Source organism: Danio aesculapii, chromosome 9 (assembly GCF_903798145.1).
Source record: "Danio aesculapii chromosome 9, fDanAes4.1, whole genome shotgun sequence".
NCBI lineage: Eukaryota > Metazoa > Chordata > Actinopteri > Cypriniformes > Danionidae > Danio > Danio aesculapii.
In genome coordinates this window covers 23997942-24014677 of record NC_079443.1, presented here as the reverse complement: position 1 = coordinate 24014677, position 16736 = coordinate 23997942, and the positions used below count along the sequence as shown (strand labels likewise).

Here is a 16736-nt window from a genome sequence, read left to right as displayed (position 1 = left end):
TGCAAGTGAAGCAGAATGGACAGTTTATTGTACAGTACAGATTATAAACTCAGCAGTGTAAGGTACACATTGTGAGGGGGACAAGGTTAAGCCTGTACAAGTGCAGACAACCCTTCAGTGGTGGATGCTGAGACGAGCCCTCTCTCCATGAGAAAACGGTTATTTTTGAAGCTGCACCTCTCATTTAAAAGGCACTGCTCTCGAACCCACCAGAAAAAGGGTGTCCGGGTCACCGCTGATGTGCAGCCACTGCAACACAGGGATCCATTGAAAACATACACAGAGTATCTGTTACAGGCAGAACTATACAGCTTATACAAGAAAACCAAAGAAATGCAGACTTTGCAAAAATATATGTTCATCTTTCAAAAAAAAAAAAAATACAGAGAAAGAGAGAGAATACAAATGCAGAGAACTCCACAATTTCTTCTTTGTCCAGCATAAAGCGATATGTAAGTGGACAGCTGATCATTGAACACGTCATGCAAAAGGAAGCAGTGGTCGTTCGTCAGCTGGAGATTGGCAATGTTTAGCAGACCAGGAAAATTCTCTTGTACCTTATTGCATGCAAGGCCCTGATACTCCTGCTTTCCTGGTGCATTCGAATACAGAATGATGAAGAAAAAAAAGAAAGTGAAATGCTAATGTTGTTTGACCTTTACTTCCACTAAAGCGTGGAGGAATTCCGACTAGTGCATCCCTTTTGAATGTTGTCAAGTGAAGAAAAAAAAAAAAAGTTTAATACGAAATAAATTTGGCTTTGGGGAGTGAAGTTAAATAGCAACAAGCATACAGAAAGACATTTCAAATGGGTTAACAGTCCCATGAAGTTGACTAAATATACTTAAGAGTGCCTTTCATTTCACGTGGTCAGCAACCCCTGGGTTAACCAGCATGAAAACAAACAAATAATAATAATAATAATAATACAATAATAATATAAACCTAACACTTGACAAAGGATTCAGAACAAAAAACCAACGATACAAAAAGAGCATGTTTTGTATTCCTCAGCATAATTAAAGCCGTCCACGTTTAGTTCAACAAAAAGTGTCGTATAAAAGCCAGCTTTCTTTAGAAATAAATGGGTCATTTTGTTTCTCTCCTTGCAAAATAAAGCCCTTTTTGACTTCTTGTCTACATGGTTTGGAGGTAAAAACAAAATTAATTCGGACCAAAAAAAGGCAACTATTAAATAGTGCTGCATGTAAGGGTTTTTCGATTTCCTGTAAGTATGTCTCTTAATAATTTGTTACCAATTTCTTTCATTTTTTTTTTTAAAAAAAGCAGATTGTCAAAAACAGAATTGCTACAATTCTCGCAGTGAGATCTGTCAGTTTTTCGGCAGCGGTGGACTCCAGCTCAACCTCTTCTTCTCTGCGGCAGCGACTGTTTGCCACGAGGAAGTTTAAAGCATGGAAAACCAGCTTTCCTCACCTCCTTCACACCTTTCTCTTCGTAGAAAAGGCGGCGCAGATTTCTCCTCGTTCTTCTTTCATGATTGGGAGGGTTAATCTGGAAGTGGGCAACAGTTCAAAAGGAGTCGAGGCAATGGGACAGATGTGTTAGAGTTCAGTACACGTAACCATCAGGGAAAGGCATCCCAGAAACGCACTGCTCGCCGCCGTCAACTAAATACGAGGACCCGTCGTCATAATGCGCCAACGGAAGTGTGTCGTCATCTACCGCGGGCAGGCCATCGGGGTCTGCTTTGAGATTGGGCCTCTGGTTGTCTGGGAAGGCCATGGAGAAGAGCGCTTCAGGATCGCACACGAATTTGTAGACGTACCTCTCGCCGGCAACCTGAAGAGGAAAGAGAACGATTTTTAGAGGATTGAAGGAAAGTTTGAGCAACTACGGTCATTATGAGTGGAGTGCGAAGTAAAAGGTGAACCTGCCTTTACCTTCTGCATGATTCCCTTCTCATAGTAGTAGCGCAGTGAGCGACTCAGCTTGTCATAGTTCATGGCGGGTCTGTTCTTCTGGATGCCCCAGCGTCGAGCCACCTGAAAACACACGAGAGGATTGACATTGCTTAGTATGCACAAAAATATTTTGGAACAAAGCAATGACACATCTAGGGAAACCGACACAAAATGGAGATGTAGCCACTGTGGCTGTTTTTAATCCTTTATTGACATTTCAATTTTATTTTAAGTCACATGAGTCTTGAAATAACACCCAGAAACAGTCCAGGGTTTGTCAGAGGAGTATTTTAATGAATGCTCTATAGATGGTTAATGTAATAAAGTGCTTTTTAGACAAGCTGCTAATCATACGATGACAGTGTTTGCTGACATATCCGCTTGCCAAGTCAAGTCTCTACTTTTCTGTTACTCTCTCAACACGTATCTCATATTATGCCAAAGCAACATTTATAAAGGATGATTTTGACCATCTGGAATTATGGTAAAGGTTAAGAAGGATAGTCTTACATCACATCGTCAGCACTGGCACTGGTTGTTTTTTTTTTTTTTTTGTGCCTGATAGTGTGTTTGGATCTGGAAACATTGATGAATGATGTGAGATTTAACAAGGGGATTGTGGCAGATGTCTTGTGTCTGAGGGTGATAGCAACTCAGAGAGTTTTGGGTGGTAATTGTGTTGTAATTTCAACTCATTATGCCTGTGTTTTTCTCTTTCCTTTCACTGTTTGCACTTTTATTGAGGGTTTTCGTATACATTATTGCTATAAAACAAATATTACAACAGAAGCAGTCTGTAATGTTGGTTTTTCGTAAAATTACAGTTTTACCATTAAAATAGATTGGACAGGAATAAATAAGTAAATAAATAAATAAATAACAGATTTTTATAAATGTATAAATTCCAACAAAATTTAAAAAAAAAAAAAAAGTATAACCCTTTTTTTCAACCTTTAGAAATGCGTTTCATTTAAAGCATTACCTGCTGTTTTTGTGTGATTATCCAATACTTCCCACACAGATTTTACTTGGGCGATCAGCCCAGGTATATTAACGGCCGGTTTATTTAGTGACACATTTTTTTTTACTATTACCCTCATCCTTTTACACTTTCTTTGTATCTGCCCAATAGAACCACACACCCGTGGTAGATTAAGTAGTGGAAAATCTTCTCTCATTTGCCCGTTTCGTTCTGTGTCAACACTTACACAGGTAATATCACGTCCTCTGCAGAGCCCTACGGAGTTGCGCCTATTTGGGACTCAAATTCACCTGTCTGGGATTTCTAAAGCTTCTAAAATGTCAGGGATTCGGTTTTTGCTTTCGTTTTCTAAAGCTGTCATTATGCGTCTTTTTGCATCAACTTTTTTACTTAAGTCTACTTTTGCTTGGCTTCACAACTGAAAGTGTATGCACAGTCGCAAGAGCAACTTTCAATAAGCCATTTTTTTTTTTAATCTAAACGATTTAAAAACTTGAATATATACTCGGAGAGGACAAAATGTTTTCATTCCCTTTTCTGTCATTTATTTCTCATTTGCTGATTATTTTATTAATTTTCTGATGTCAATATATTACATATCTTATACATATCTAAAATGCTTTGGCATTCAAATTTGCTTTAAACTTGAGAGAAACAGATTTTACTTGTCAGTGGGTGCACATGGCTCCTGAATTGCATTAAAGTAAGAGAAATAGTGGATTTCTTTTCTTTTCTAACCCACTGAACCCAGTGTTTCAAACTGTTTGTTTCCTTATATCCCTTTGAATATTGGATAATTTTTGTTACTTGTCATTAGTGATAATTTTTTTCAACGTATGCATAATTTCCTAGCCAACAATAATCCCAAAAGCAATTTTGTGTGTGTGGTATTTACAGATTTGTAAATAAGTGCTTAAATAAACCAGAAGATCTGGGGGTATATAATAAAGAGAGAAAATGTCAACACAGAAACAATATCAAAACTCGTACTTTAACATCTTTGCTATGATTTGTACTCGTAGCAAAGATGTGCATTTTTTCTGTGCATTTTAAGAAGTTTTCAATTTAAATGCATTTCCTTTACCACATATTGTGTGCTCTACCACAATTAATGCAACATCAACAGAAACCTTGCAACTCAATAAAATGAACCAGCCAAGTATTAATAGCTGACCTCCTCTGGCTCAATCAGTTTGAACTCCATTCCACGTCCAGTCCAGGCAATGAAATGGCCGTTGGAAGGATCATCCAGTAGTGTCACCAGAAACTGCCACAGCTGGAGAGATCCACGCCGCTGATATGGCGGACCTTCACGATACACAGAGGGCTCTTGCTTTACCTTCCCTGTCAAAACCAAGAATTATGAGGATTAGAGTTTGCCAGAGTGGTGCGAGCAAGCAGACGAGAAATCCCAACACAAATGTGGCCGGTGTGGACGCCATGTTCATTCCTCACCACTATACTAGCGCTCTCTTCAAAGACTGGACGGTGATTTAAATCTACACATGACACGGTGTGAGATCTTACCTTCAAGTCTCTCTGGAACCACACAGGTGTCGTCAAAATACAACTGCTGTTCTCTGTCAAATGAGAAGTCTATAGGCAGAGGGAGAAAACAAACACACAAGTTATTAGATGATTTCGGCAAGCTGAATCTGCATGTGCTTCAGCGGAGATGTCACTTACTCTCATGATTTTGGTAGAAGCTTGCTGCTCTCCCAAATGAAGACTGACATTTAGGCACTTCTGCAAAACAAGATGACAAACAGACACGTTAAAAGGAGAAATTACCAATGATAAATGACAATAATAAAATTAGGTTAACCTTTAGAATGCTGTAAATGCATTTAAGACCACCCGTGGTTTTTATTATTGACTAAAACTATTACAATCTTTCGTTACATAAAATAAATGGTAACTGAAAAGACAAATGAAATAATATAAAAAAGTTCATATTTAAAATTAACAAATCTGAATGAAAACAGAAAATACTGAGCAGAATTATGAAGGGTAGCACATTACACTAAAGTTCTGGTAGTTCTCATTAACTACTTTAGTTAATATCAGTGGAGTATATGCACACACACTTTTAATTTCAGTCAGCCAGTCCCAGGGCTTCCGGTGAATTGTTATTCAATACAAAATAGCTTCGTTTAAGATCTAATTTCTTAAATAAAAAAAAAAACAGCGATCTTCACTGACTGGTTGAGATGCAATATAAAATGAGTATCAACCCAAACAAGAATTACTGCATTAAATTATATTTTCCCATGCCATACCCAACTTTTAAAATATGGATATTAATTTTACCCCTGTATTTTCAATGGAATTTTTGCGCTAGCCTGCTGCTAATGACGGTCTTTCATCTCTTTTTACGCTTTAACCAAATTGATGCTTACGTTTATTTAACTGATTATATTTTGAATTAAAATTTCAACATCGATGCTGTAACTGGTACTTTATGAAATTGAAAATAGTCACAAAGCTTTCACCGGAAGTTCATCACTGGCTGAAAAACACTAGATGTGCATAAAGCCCATTAACAACACAAGTGTAAAGTATTTATTAATCTTAGCTCATGTTCAAATCTTTGTATATTAATAAATCATTATAAACAGTTAATGTTCATTTATATAAATGAAATATACATAATAAAATAATTCATCTAATTTTAAGGTTGACTAATGAAAAAACAAAGTAACATTTCTGATATTTGAAATAAATGTCGACAGAAAACATTAATGTCCACATATTGATAGTAGCTACTGTCATTTTTCCTGTATATATTGTTTTTCTGAACCTATTGGTTGACTGACTAATTAGGGTAGCTATTTGTTTCAGGTGTGTTGATTGAAAATGTTGTTAGGTGTATCCTAACACATACTTATGCACTATTTTAAGTAGTGCACTCAAAAACTGAAAACTCTAAAAATAATAAAGTTTTAGCACTTAAGCTAAAGCATTTTAATACCTGGATGATGCACTTTTACAACCGGTAAAAAGAGGTGTGGAATGTTGGACACTACACGCACTCAACGATCACTGCTTTGCTCATGTAGCGAATGGGGCGGAGATTTCGGGCACTGATGTTGGATTACTTTATTTTGGATTGTGAAAGCAAAATTTTCCTACGAGAGTGATGTATAGCGTCTGCCGATGATGAACGCGATTATACTCATGGCAGGTATTATTTGGTCATTTATTTCATTAATTTGGAAATTCTCAAGTGTCATCTGGGAAACGGTTTCAATTTCTGCTTAGTAAAAGAAAACATTAGTATTCCATTTGGGATGACACTACATACATGTGCTATGCTGTTGAGTGTGTAAGTGCATAAGTAGATAGTGTGCCATTTGGGATGCAGCCGTTGATTACTTATTTGACTTGATGAAGACCGTTTAGGCTGAAACATTGTTATCTCAAACTGTTTATTATGGAGCGCAATAGTGGAGCATAGTAATATTCTTTTGTTAACTACTGACTACTCGCATCAATGGTTAAAATCAACTGTTTGGTTACAAAAATAACAATTTCTCCCTCTGTCTGTGTTCAATAAAAGAAGTAAATTACATAATTTTTGGATGAACCATGTTTCTAATATATGAAGATAGACAGTGCTCAGCATATATAAAGTACACTCCTCACAAATCTAGCTTTTAAATTCATATTTTTAAGCTACTCAATATTATAGTTGTACATATACATTAGATTAGTCAGTACTTAAGCCAAATCTGGAGTTTATCTAACAAGATAACTTAGGATAAGAGTCCAAAAACTAGAAGACCCAAATTTATATGTTAAAAAAAAATAATAATAATAAAATAAAAAAAGTAACTTTTTTTTTTAGAAATTTAGTTAAAATTCCGTAGGTTGTATTTTTGCAATATTTGCTTGAATTTAATTGTATTCTCTTTCAAATTCTAAATATGTTTGGTGACTAAAATATGACTTTAATAAATATATCTGTTTAATAAATCTGTTTTGTTTAAATGCACCAAAATACATATTCACTGAGAAATGGATACAAATATTCATTTTCAAAATGAGGTGTATTCAATTATGCTGAGCACTGTATGTAATGATGGCCATGTACATGTAGAACAGAGGTTGAGGAAGCTCTACATCAGTGACTGACTGAACAGCTGGATCACGAATGTCCAGCGGCACACATCTGGAAGCACTGGCTAAGCTCATATCAGCCCTCCGAAGAAACATGCAGCATTAGCATTGAGCCCACTGAGTCACCAAATAGGATTAGCCTGCGTGTCGAGATACTGGACCATAACAATCAAGTTTTATCTGTCCTTGTGCTCGTCCTGGTGCTTCAGCGTCTCTTTCCTCTCTTACTTTGAGTTTTTGATCCTCATTGATTGCATCAGACGCATCATCTGTCGGGCTGCTGTACAGATGAAAAGATCAGCCTCCCCCATGCTAATGTAATGCGTGACGTACACGTTTATAAGACGGATGGTAAGAGGATTTGTTATTACATCATAACCTGCAAACATGGTATAATACCGGAGGAGTGTACAAGACTGGATGTATTGGCCACCAGCTAAGTAGAGGGGTTTTGGATTGAAGATGAACATGCTTATCTTGTGCCTATGGAATCTAAAATGCACTTCAGAGTTGAGAACCAACTACTTCAAATGATGCATACTCACTTTTACTATAGTTATTATATTAATATGTCGATCCGTAAATAACAAAGGTTTGTTTTTTTTACGTTTATCTAGATTTTTGAAATGTTAATTTAATAATAAACTGAAGAAGAATGAATAATATATCAAAATATTTGATGTAATATTCTAAGTACTAACTATGGTAATGATAATATCAACATAATGAACAAAATGTAAAGATTTCTCATTAAACAAATGATTCTTTAAAGAAGTTTTGGACAAGTGGTATGGGAACATCCTAAAACATCCGTATTTAGAGGTTACTTATAAACTATATAGCATTAAATGGATTTTATTTAAACTAATTTGTATTAACCCTTTAACTGACTTCTCTACCAAATGGTTGACCATATCTTGGCTGTTTTAAATAATGATTGTTAAAGTAATTTCAAGAATGAATGGTTTAAATAATGGTCCACACACAAAAAAAAAAAAATAAATGAACTAAAAAAAAACAAAAAAAAAAACAATCCTGTTGCATTACTACACGTGATTTTGGTTTTATTGTTAAAAAAAACAAAACAGAAATGATAATCTGCAATATTTCATGGCATATTTAAAAAAATAAAGATGATTTATTAATTAAAATTGGTCTTACACTTCATATTTTCAGATTTTTCATAGTAAATGTATTGATTCCGGTACTTCTACCATAAACCAACATATCTACCATATGGTAGAGGTTGATAATTTAGAAATTATGGCATGTGTTAAAAATGTAAAAAAAAAAGGCACATGCACTTCGATTACAATTAGAGATCTTTGAAAAGAAATGAAGTAAATGGCTGGCTTTCTCCACAACGACAATATAATAATCTATAATTGAACATTTACATAATTCTAGAGGTTATGCATCATTGCGAGAATATGTTTGGTAACCTTTTATTATATTTTATACTTATTTTATTTATTTATTTTCTTGTTGGGGTTAATTTAATATTTTCATACATGTATGTATATAGATATACATGTGTGGAATGGATGTATTTGTGTATATGTATTATTAAGTTTCGTTTGTTTGTTTGTTTGTTACCAACAAAAAAACGGAAAAGAAGAAATGAAATCCAAATTTTTTTCCCTCTGTGGGACAGTTAAAGGATTAAAATGTTTTTAATTAGATATAATATGCATTTAAATATTTGATTTCTTATTATACTTTTAATTTTTTTTTACATTTTGTCAATCATATTAATAAAAATAGAATTTTTCAAAATAGAATTCAAAACATGACATATATTATACAAACCACTTAACTTATGAACAAATCAATGGCTAAATCACAGTAACTATGTAATAATGCTGCTGCACTCATGGAATGTCTAGGTATGAGAAGCACATCTTTTTCTGAAGGTCTCCTCTTTACACGCAAAGGAGTGCATGTGTGCATTCTTCTGTTCAAATACACCTCACCAAATAATGCTAAAAGTCACAGGCCCATGCAAGCACACAAAACACATTCCATGCCCTCATCCAGATGGCTCTCAAGAAGCCCTGCTGGATCGTGAACAGCCAACAACCATTTGTAAGAAACGGGACGGTACTAACCAGAGTCGAAGCAGAAGTCCCGTGGCTCCTGCTTGATGGCCATCGGGTGGAAGGCAGGCTGGGATGGGCCCATGTTGGGAACACCCTGCTCAGCATAGCGGGGGTCAAGGAGCTCCTGTTTGAAGCCTTGAGGTGGTACAGGAACCAGGGGCTCAGACATTTGGCGATGGTAAGGTGGTCTTCCATCTCTTGGTGAAGTGCAGGAGACCTGTGGCATGAAGCTGGGTCTTCCCTGGGCATCAGAGGGTGGAAATGGAAGGCAAGGCTCTGAAAGTTGCCGCTGAAACCTGTAAGATGATAATAATAATAATAATAATAATAATAATAATAATAATAATACTGTAAAATCAGCTACTTATTTGGACAATCACACAATCCAGTTGCTTTTTATTCAGAGAGCTCATATGCAAAAAGGATGAAAATATATGGATGTTTTATCATGTGAAAAAGAAGAAATAATGGGGCAGCATAGCAATAACATTTCATAATAGCATAACATTTAATAACAGCATAACTGTTCAGCTGGCTGTAAATGATGAAATGTATTTGTGCCATATATTTTCTGGATAATTCCTCTAGACACCAGCGAATCTGTTTTTAATGGAGTCTCATAATAATAATAATAATAATAATAATAATAATAATAATAATAATAAAGTACCTCAAGAGAGTTGTATACCACATGTCAACATTTTCAGATTATATTAATTAATAATAAAAAAACAATATGTACAATTCCTAAACGTACTATAATTATTTAAAATAAATGTCAAACACATATTAATCTTTAAATAGAAATTAAATACAAAATGTATTTATATTTTTTTAAACAGTTTTGTCTTTCATAATAATAGAAGGCAAAAATAAACAAAGTATACTTTGATTTTTACATATATGCAAAATAAGGTTTTATAAGCACTGTTTTTGTTACTGCAATTATAATAATATGTGGATGCATTTTTTCACAAGGCGTCAAATTTGAACTGGGCCGTTGATTAACAGTAGAAAAGAAAACCAACATCAATTGAAGACAGCAAAAACAACAAACAACCACATTAATTGTGGATTATCCACTTGCGCCAGACAACACACCAGCTTATTGGTAGAGAGGAGACAGTGATGAAGCAAACCATGATTTAGGGATGGTTGGGAGACCATGATGGACAGAGGTCAGTGGCAAATTTGGCCAGGAAGCTGGGGTTAAACCCCTACTCTTTTTCAAAGAACATCCTGGGATTTTTAAAGACAACGGAGAGTCAGGACCTCGGTTTAACGTCTCTTCCGAAAGATGGCGCTCACTGACAGTATAGAGTTCCTATCAATATACTGGGGTGTTAAGACCCACCCTGAGCGTAGCCCTGCTTAGCTTCAGTAATAAAACCCACCAAAACTCTATTTTACGAGTTACAAACTCATAACTTTTGAAGAGAAAAAGAACAGACACTGGACAAAAGAAATTAATCTTTGGAGCATTCAAGCCATCAATGGAGCACACTTGAAAGGTAGTGCATTCAACAGTACACACAGTGTTTATATTATATTATATTATATATATTCACATTAAAGTAAAACATGTAGAGACTAACCTAGGTTCGTTACTGAAGTGAGTTTCACGGTTCAGGGGTGGACAGGGCACTACAAAGGGTGGGCTCTGGCTGTGGTGAGGGACACACGTCTGGTTGGGTGTGCTCTTGGTCATTGAAGGCTGTCCATGAAGGAGACGCTGCCCTAGTGTTGTGTTGGACACAGGTGGTGGAGTCTGTTCGTGCAGGGGATGTGTCGCCAGGGCACTGCTGGGGACACATGGGGAGACGGGCGTCGAGGGAGGAGTCAATGGCTTGAACCCAGTGCTGGGCTTCCTTTCATAGGCACTGCATTGAAAGAAAATGAGAATATTTTGTCATCTTGCTGTACACTCAGATCTTGATTAACTTCTAAGTTGGATGAATATACATTAAGAAGTACCTGTAGCTGTAAAGGCACTTCTCTCCATACGGCATGGGACTTCTATCCTGGCTACAGGGGGAGAGCTCTTTGGAGGGACTCAGTTCCCGCTTGATCTTGGCCAGTGGTGGGCCATGAAACATCACTGTGAAAGAAAAACAATGCAAAAGATGTTTCTAAGGAAGCGGAGCATCCAATCGAACACATCAACAGAAGTGCAGTGAAATGCTTCAGAAGGAGATTTTTCTCCACCATTAAACTGCCATATTTCACGGGTAATGACAATCGACTGCGTAGCATAAAAGCCTTTAATTCTGCCCATCAGTATCATGGAGCAGAACAACACATGCAATCAAAGCGCTCCCCTCAGATTTCCATCATAGCAGAGTCAATACTCATGAATCAGTGTGGTCGTAATTCAATGATTGGGAATGATTTTCCTCCCCACACTGTAACCATTAGCCCCTGGATCTCTGCATCAAGCTCTCATATCCGGCGCCACATAATGGCCAACGCAACCAAATCCACACAAGTCGAGCTAGATAAATCACCCAGACCCTATTGGGCTTTAAAAGACTTGGTAGGCAGGTCAACGATCAAACACCACAGTTACAGGGTTACTTCACCCAAAAAAGACCATATGTGCTGTGCTCTATTTATATAAGAATATAATGATGATAAAAAGGAAAACTGTCATTTAAGCTGCTTCACATGAATTTATCAATTAAATTAAACATATTTGCAGCTTTGTGGTTCTTGCTGGAGACAATGGAAGTCTGTAAATCCAGTAATAAGAAAATATAGAAGGACATGTGGTGCAATGTGCCATCCAGATGACCAGTCAACGCTGAAAAGACTATTTAAAAAAATGCTTGCACATGAGGAAACTCATGGCTCATTTTATAAACAGTATGTCACAAAGCTTTATAACATTCTTGTGCTTTTCAGTAATGCCATGCTGACATACCAAACTGGACCAAAAATGCATGCCCTGGTACACACCCTGTCTCTCGGCCTCAACATCAGACGAAAACAAAAACAAACTCCAGAGACAAAATGGGGGAAAATAACATAAAATGCTCCGCCGAGCGTTCCTCAAGTATTTCCCTTGGCTTTGATTTCTGAGGCCAGGCTCGAACAAATTGGGTGCATTCGAACTGAGAAACCATCAATGAAATGAGTTTCAGTAGCTGTGGATTCAGTGGGTTTAGGTAGGCCATGGGGGAAGCCTTTTCCTCTCACCCTTCCCGCTGGAATCCGGTCAATTCCAAAGGCTAAACGGAGTGCACGAATGTGTGAAATCTGATTATGAGCTTGGATCATGTGATGCTGATACCAATCGGCTGATTTCAGTAAAAAAAAAAGGGGAAGTTGTGGGGGTTCTCGCTGAGAGGATTCAGGCAAGAATAAAGAGTGAAAAGACCATATCCTAATAAAGTCCTAATAAATAAAAGCACTATTGGGTCATGTGTGGGGTGTTATGCTTAAAAAGAGGTTATTACATACTTAAATGTCTAATAGGCTTTATTTGATCAAGGCAATTAAGCTAACTGTTGGCATCTTTAGCCAATCAAGTCAATAAAAAAAAAATCCTGGCCACTTGACACCACCCTTAGTCTAAGATCTCTTTTGTTTCCCACGAAACTTTGGCTTTAAATTTGAGCAAGAGATGAATAATAAATAGCTCGGCCTCTGCCGTTTTCCCTTGCCTTCTCTGGACTGCATCCAAAGTACACTGCCAAGGAGAATAAATAATACATTTTGAGGTACTCACAGCTCTCCGACTGGAAATCTGGGACAAACTGTTCGTCATCGGGCACCTGAGCTGTGGAGAGAGATTGGAGAGCATGAAAGGGTTGCAAACAATGCTCCCTGCAGATAAACAATCTGCAGATCAATGTCAATTTGTCAGAGAACATTTATTTCGGTATTTTTCCTTCATCTGAAAAAAAAAAATCAGCCATCTTAGTGCCAACTTTTTGGACTCTGCCGCAAGGCTGGTGCAACAGACTAAATGAAATGGCTCCAGTCATGAAAAATAAACAGCAGCTGGGATAAAGTGCATCACTTAGGAATTATATGTTTCGCATGCACACATGAGCCTGGAATATTATTGCCAGCTGCATGACAAAGCAAAAATTACATGCATGGAATGAAAGTACGCCACAAACCTTCTGCAATCCAGATCTCCTGCAGCTGGCTGAGGTCCTGGAAAAGTTCTGCAGATGACAGGCAAAGACAAGACTGTTTGAGTGCGAGAAAAAGCCACGGCGATCCAAGAATTTGATAAATGAAAGGCAACCTTCAACAATCACAGCATCAATCAAACTAATTTGAGCACACTCTCTCACTGTTAATGCATCGCAATAATCAGATCCATCTGCTGAACATGCATTAGTCACATTCATTAGGTTGAATTTACCCTCTGTGTCCTGAGCAAGTTCAGTCTCCACTAACTTTCTCTTTCTGTCATTAACTGGTCTGCTATATGGTTCCTCCACTTGCAATGACTTCTGCTGTGGAAAAACACTTTGGTCAGTGTCACCCAATTTTAAAGCTGAAAAATAAACCTCCTTTAGAAATGCTAGGTTCATGCAACTACAGAAAGGCAGAAATGTACTTACATTAGGTGGGACCATAAATGGTACTTGCTGGTCATAAAATCCGTCCATGTCACCTGGGTCTTCAAAGAGTCTCCCAGAATAGGATCTTCGCTTAAAAGCGATTGCTGTAATGCCCTCTTTGAGTTTCTGTTCTCTTTAAAGAGAAAAGGGAGATGAATCAGGCAAATGATCTACTGGACAGGCAAGTGCGTCCCACATCAAAAAACCAAGCCCTGCATACAGTCTGACAAAACCCTCCGATCCATCTGATCCTGTCTATTCATCTTCCCTCTCTGTTACCCATCACAACATCCCGCCTGACAGACCGTATGTGTAAAAACACACACACAGAGACAGAGACAGAGAGAGAGAGAGAGAGAGAGAGAGAGAGAGAGACGCGTAATGTTATTCACAGCAGAGATGAATGTAAAACTTACATAAGCAATAAGCAAAGCCAGCCATCTGTGCCAGTGATTAGACTAAAAATATGAGCATATTAAGATAGACGGGCGACTATGGAAGCTATACATTTCGTGTTATACAGCATCAATATTACACTAATACAACTAACAAAGAATAAAAATTTTGACTGTTGGCCAAAGATTAAGCTCTGAGCAAGACTGGGTAATTTACGGGATCAACTGCAAACTTAGCGACTGTGAAGACCCAACTTTATGCCAACTTCACTAGAACACCAATTATTTAGGAATATATATATATATATATATATATATATATATATATATATATATATATATATATATATATATATATATATATATATACTAAAAGCACACATATATATACACACATACACACACACACACACAAAGTATTTCATGCAGCCTTATTTGAAAGTCTATATTATGCCAACCATACGCCAAACCATAACGTACACAACGCTTAATGTCGATATGTAATACCTATAAACAAATGGCACCACAGTTGAGAATGGAAACTGAAAATGTAAACAAATGTAATACTTATTTTATAAAAGTAGGCTTTAAAACAAAACAAAAAACCCAATTCTGCTATCATTAAATAAACACGGAAAACTTCATTAGATTATCGCTCATTTATCAGCAGAGTTTACACACAGACACACACGCACAGCGGTTGAGGTAAAGTTGGTTTTATCAAAGTCCCTATAAGGCTTTAAGTAGCTATTCTATAGTCTTTAGTTTTATATTCATTCATTCGCACGTTCTCCTTAATAGTATAATTTTACTAGTTCTTACTTTTTTTTGTTCACCAGTTTTTTTTTTAAACAAATGGGGGAAAAAGCATGAAAAATGTTGGGCTGTAAGGCCAACAACGCAAACAGCTTTTTAAAATCCATCCTCTTGTTTTTTACTTTCGGAACAGAGACTTTTCTTCATCGACCATCACGGGAAAATAAATCTCCCCATAAAGTAAATACTTAATGTAGATATAAAATTGAGCAGGAGTGAGGACCTCCTCCCTCTCTGAGCCCCCTGACGGCCTCTTGTTTTTCTCAATGAAGTGAAACTCGATCCGTGAGGGGAAAAAGCGATACCTCCATTCACAAAACCATACAGTGTTCGGGCTGCACCGACCTCACCTATAAATGTCAGGTTAGTGAGCGAATGCAACGGCAGCAAACACGACAGAATAAACTTAACGGAATAAAATGGTTGCCAAAGAGTAAAGCCCTCTCACTGTCTCGGAGAAAATGGCGTTCGCTTTTCCCCCAAGGCGAGACAGCACTATTTGCAGTTGCAAGCCCACGATAAACTTGCGCGTGTGCGAGAAAAACAACCGCTTTCACGCAGAGATTTCAGCAAACGCCGTGTAAATATGTGAGGAATTCACTTCACGTACCTTAAAGATGACGTGACTCTCGCAATGGACTAAAAATCCCGGTTTCAGATCGTAATTCCAAAAGGATGCAGCCCGCTTGCAGCGTTCAATAGATGCGCCCTCTCCGACACTCAAAACTTGAATGAGGTTTTGTAAATGGACTGCTCGGTTTTCCCTTGGGCTCGAGAAGCTTTTGTCTCTGGACGTCCATTGGCTCCCAGCGCACGTCTTTTATATTTCTAAACCAATGGGATGCGAGAATGACTTGGAATATAAATGGAGGGCTCAGCGACCAATCGAAGCCCAGCCTGTCCTATTTTTATGAATGGCTGAGTTTCATTCACTTTCGAGATTTTTTCCCCTCACGTTTCAAAGGGCACTTAAAGGGCCAGAGACAGGGAAGTGCAATCGTAAACTAAACTCACGTAAGTTGGAAGACAATTCAGTAAAATGCATGTTAAGCGCATTATGTTTAAACTTGACTGAAACAAAGTTGAACTATGTGCAAACAAAATGATGTAAACTAATACAACAATTTCCAAAAGTAGCATATTAAACAGAATAATGTATGTTGATAATAAGAGTTAAATATACAAGTAATACTTAATAATAATAATAATAATAATAATGAAAGCAAAATATGGTATATATTATAGAATATAATAATAATAATAATAATAACAATAATAATAAAATAATAATAATAATAAATAAAAATAATAATGAAAGCAAAATATGGTATGTTATAGAATATAATAATAATAATAATAATAATAATAATAATAATAATAATAATAATAATAATAATAAAAAAATAATAATAAAGAAATAATAATGCAAAATAATTGGTATATTTTACGCAGTGGCGTAGTAGGTAGTGCTGTTGCCTCACAGCAAGAAGGTCACTGGTTCGAGCCTCGGCTGGGTCAGTTGGTGTTTCTGTGTGGAGTTTGCATGTTCTCCCTGGATTCGCGTGGGTTTCCTCTGGGTGCTCCGGTTTCCCCCAAAAGCCATGCGGTACAGGTGAATTGGGTAGGCTAAATTGTCTGTAGTGTATGTATGTGAATGAGTGTGTGTGGATGTTTCCCAGAAATGGGTTGCAGCTGGAAGGGCGTCCACTGCATAAAAAATGTGCTCAATCAGTTTATCGGTTCATTGCGCTGTGGTGACCCCGGATTCATAAAGGGGCTAAGCTGAAAATGAATAATGCTTTAATTTTAACATTCACATTTAA

General features: G+C 36.9%; 1 protein-coding gene across 4 annotated transcripts; it reads right to left on the bottom strand.

Annotated features, from left to right (window-relative positions):
• Positions 1 to 15641, bottom strand: etv5a (ETS variant transcription factor 5a). Of its 4 annotated transcripts, none has more exons than XM_056465236.1 (13): positions 15524 to 15641; positions 13703 to 13835; positions 13501 to 13594; positions 13250 to 13297; positions 12853 to 12903; positions 11100 to 11223; positions 10721 to 11005; positions 9135 to 9421; positions 4594 to 4653; positions 4435 to 4503; positions 4082 to 4251; positions 1899 to 2006; positions 1 to 1803 (listed from the first exon to the last, which is right to left on the bottom strand). In XM_056465236.1, the coding sequence occupies exons 2-13, from the start codon at positions 13748 to 13750 to the stop codon at positions 1573 to 1575; spliced, it is 1575 nt and encodes a 524-aa protein (XP_056321211.1). In that variant the 5' UTR covers positions 13751 to 13835; positions 15524 to 15641; the 3' UTR covers positions 1 to 1572. The 4 variants fall into 4 exon arrangements, with proteins under 4 accessions (XP_056321211.1, XP_056321213.1, XP_056321212.1 ...); XM_056465238.1 differs by having other exon boundaries at positions 1905 to 2006; XM_056465237.1 differs by having other exon boundaries at positions 13501 to 13591.
• Between the last annotated feature and the right edge of the window lie 1095 nt (positions 15642 to 16736).

Coding starts and splice junctions, on each gene's coding strand:
- etv5a (XM_056465236.1), bottom strand. CDS start 13,750: ATGGACGGATTTTATGACCAGCAAGTACCATTTATGGTCCCACCTAAT. Junction 4,504..4,593: donor CTTCTACCAAAATCATGAGA/GTAAGTGACATC, acceptor CTCTGCCTATAG/ACTTCTCATTTGACAGAGAA. Junction 1,804..1,898: donor GAATCATGCAGAAGGTAAAG/GCAGGTTCACCT, acceptor TTTCCTCTTCAG/GTTGCCGGCGAGAGGTACGT.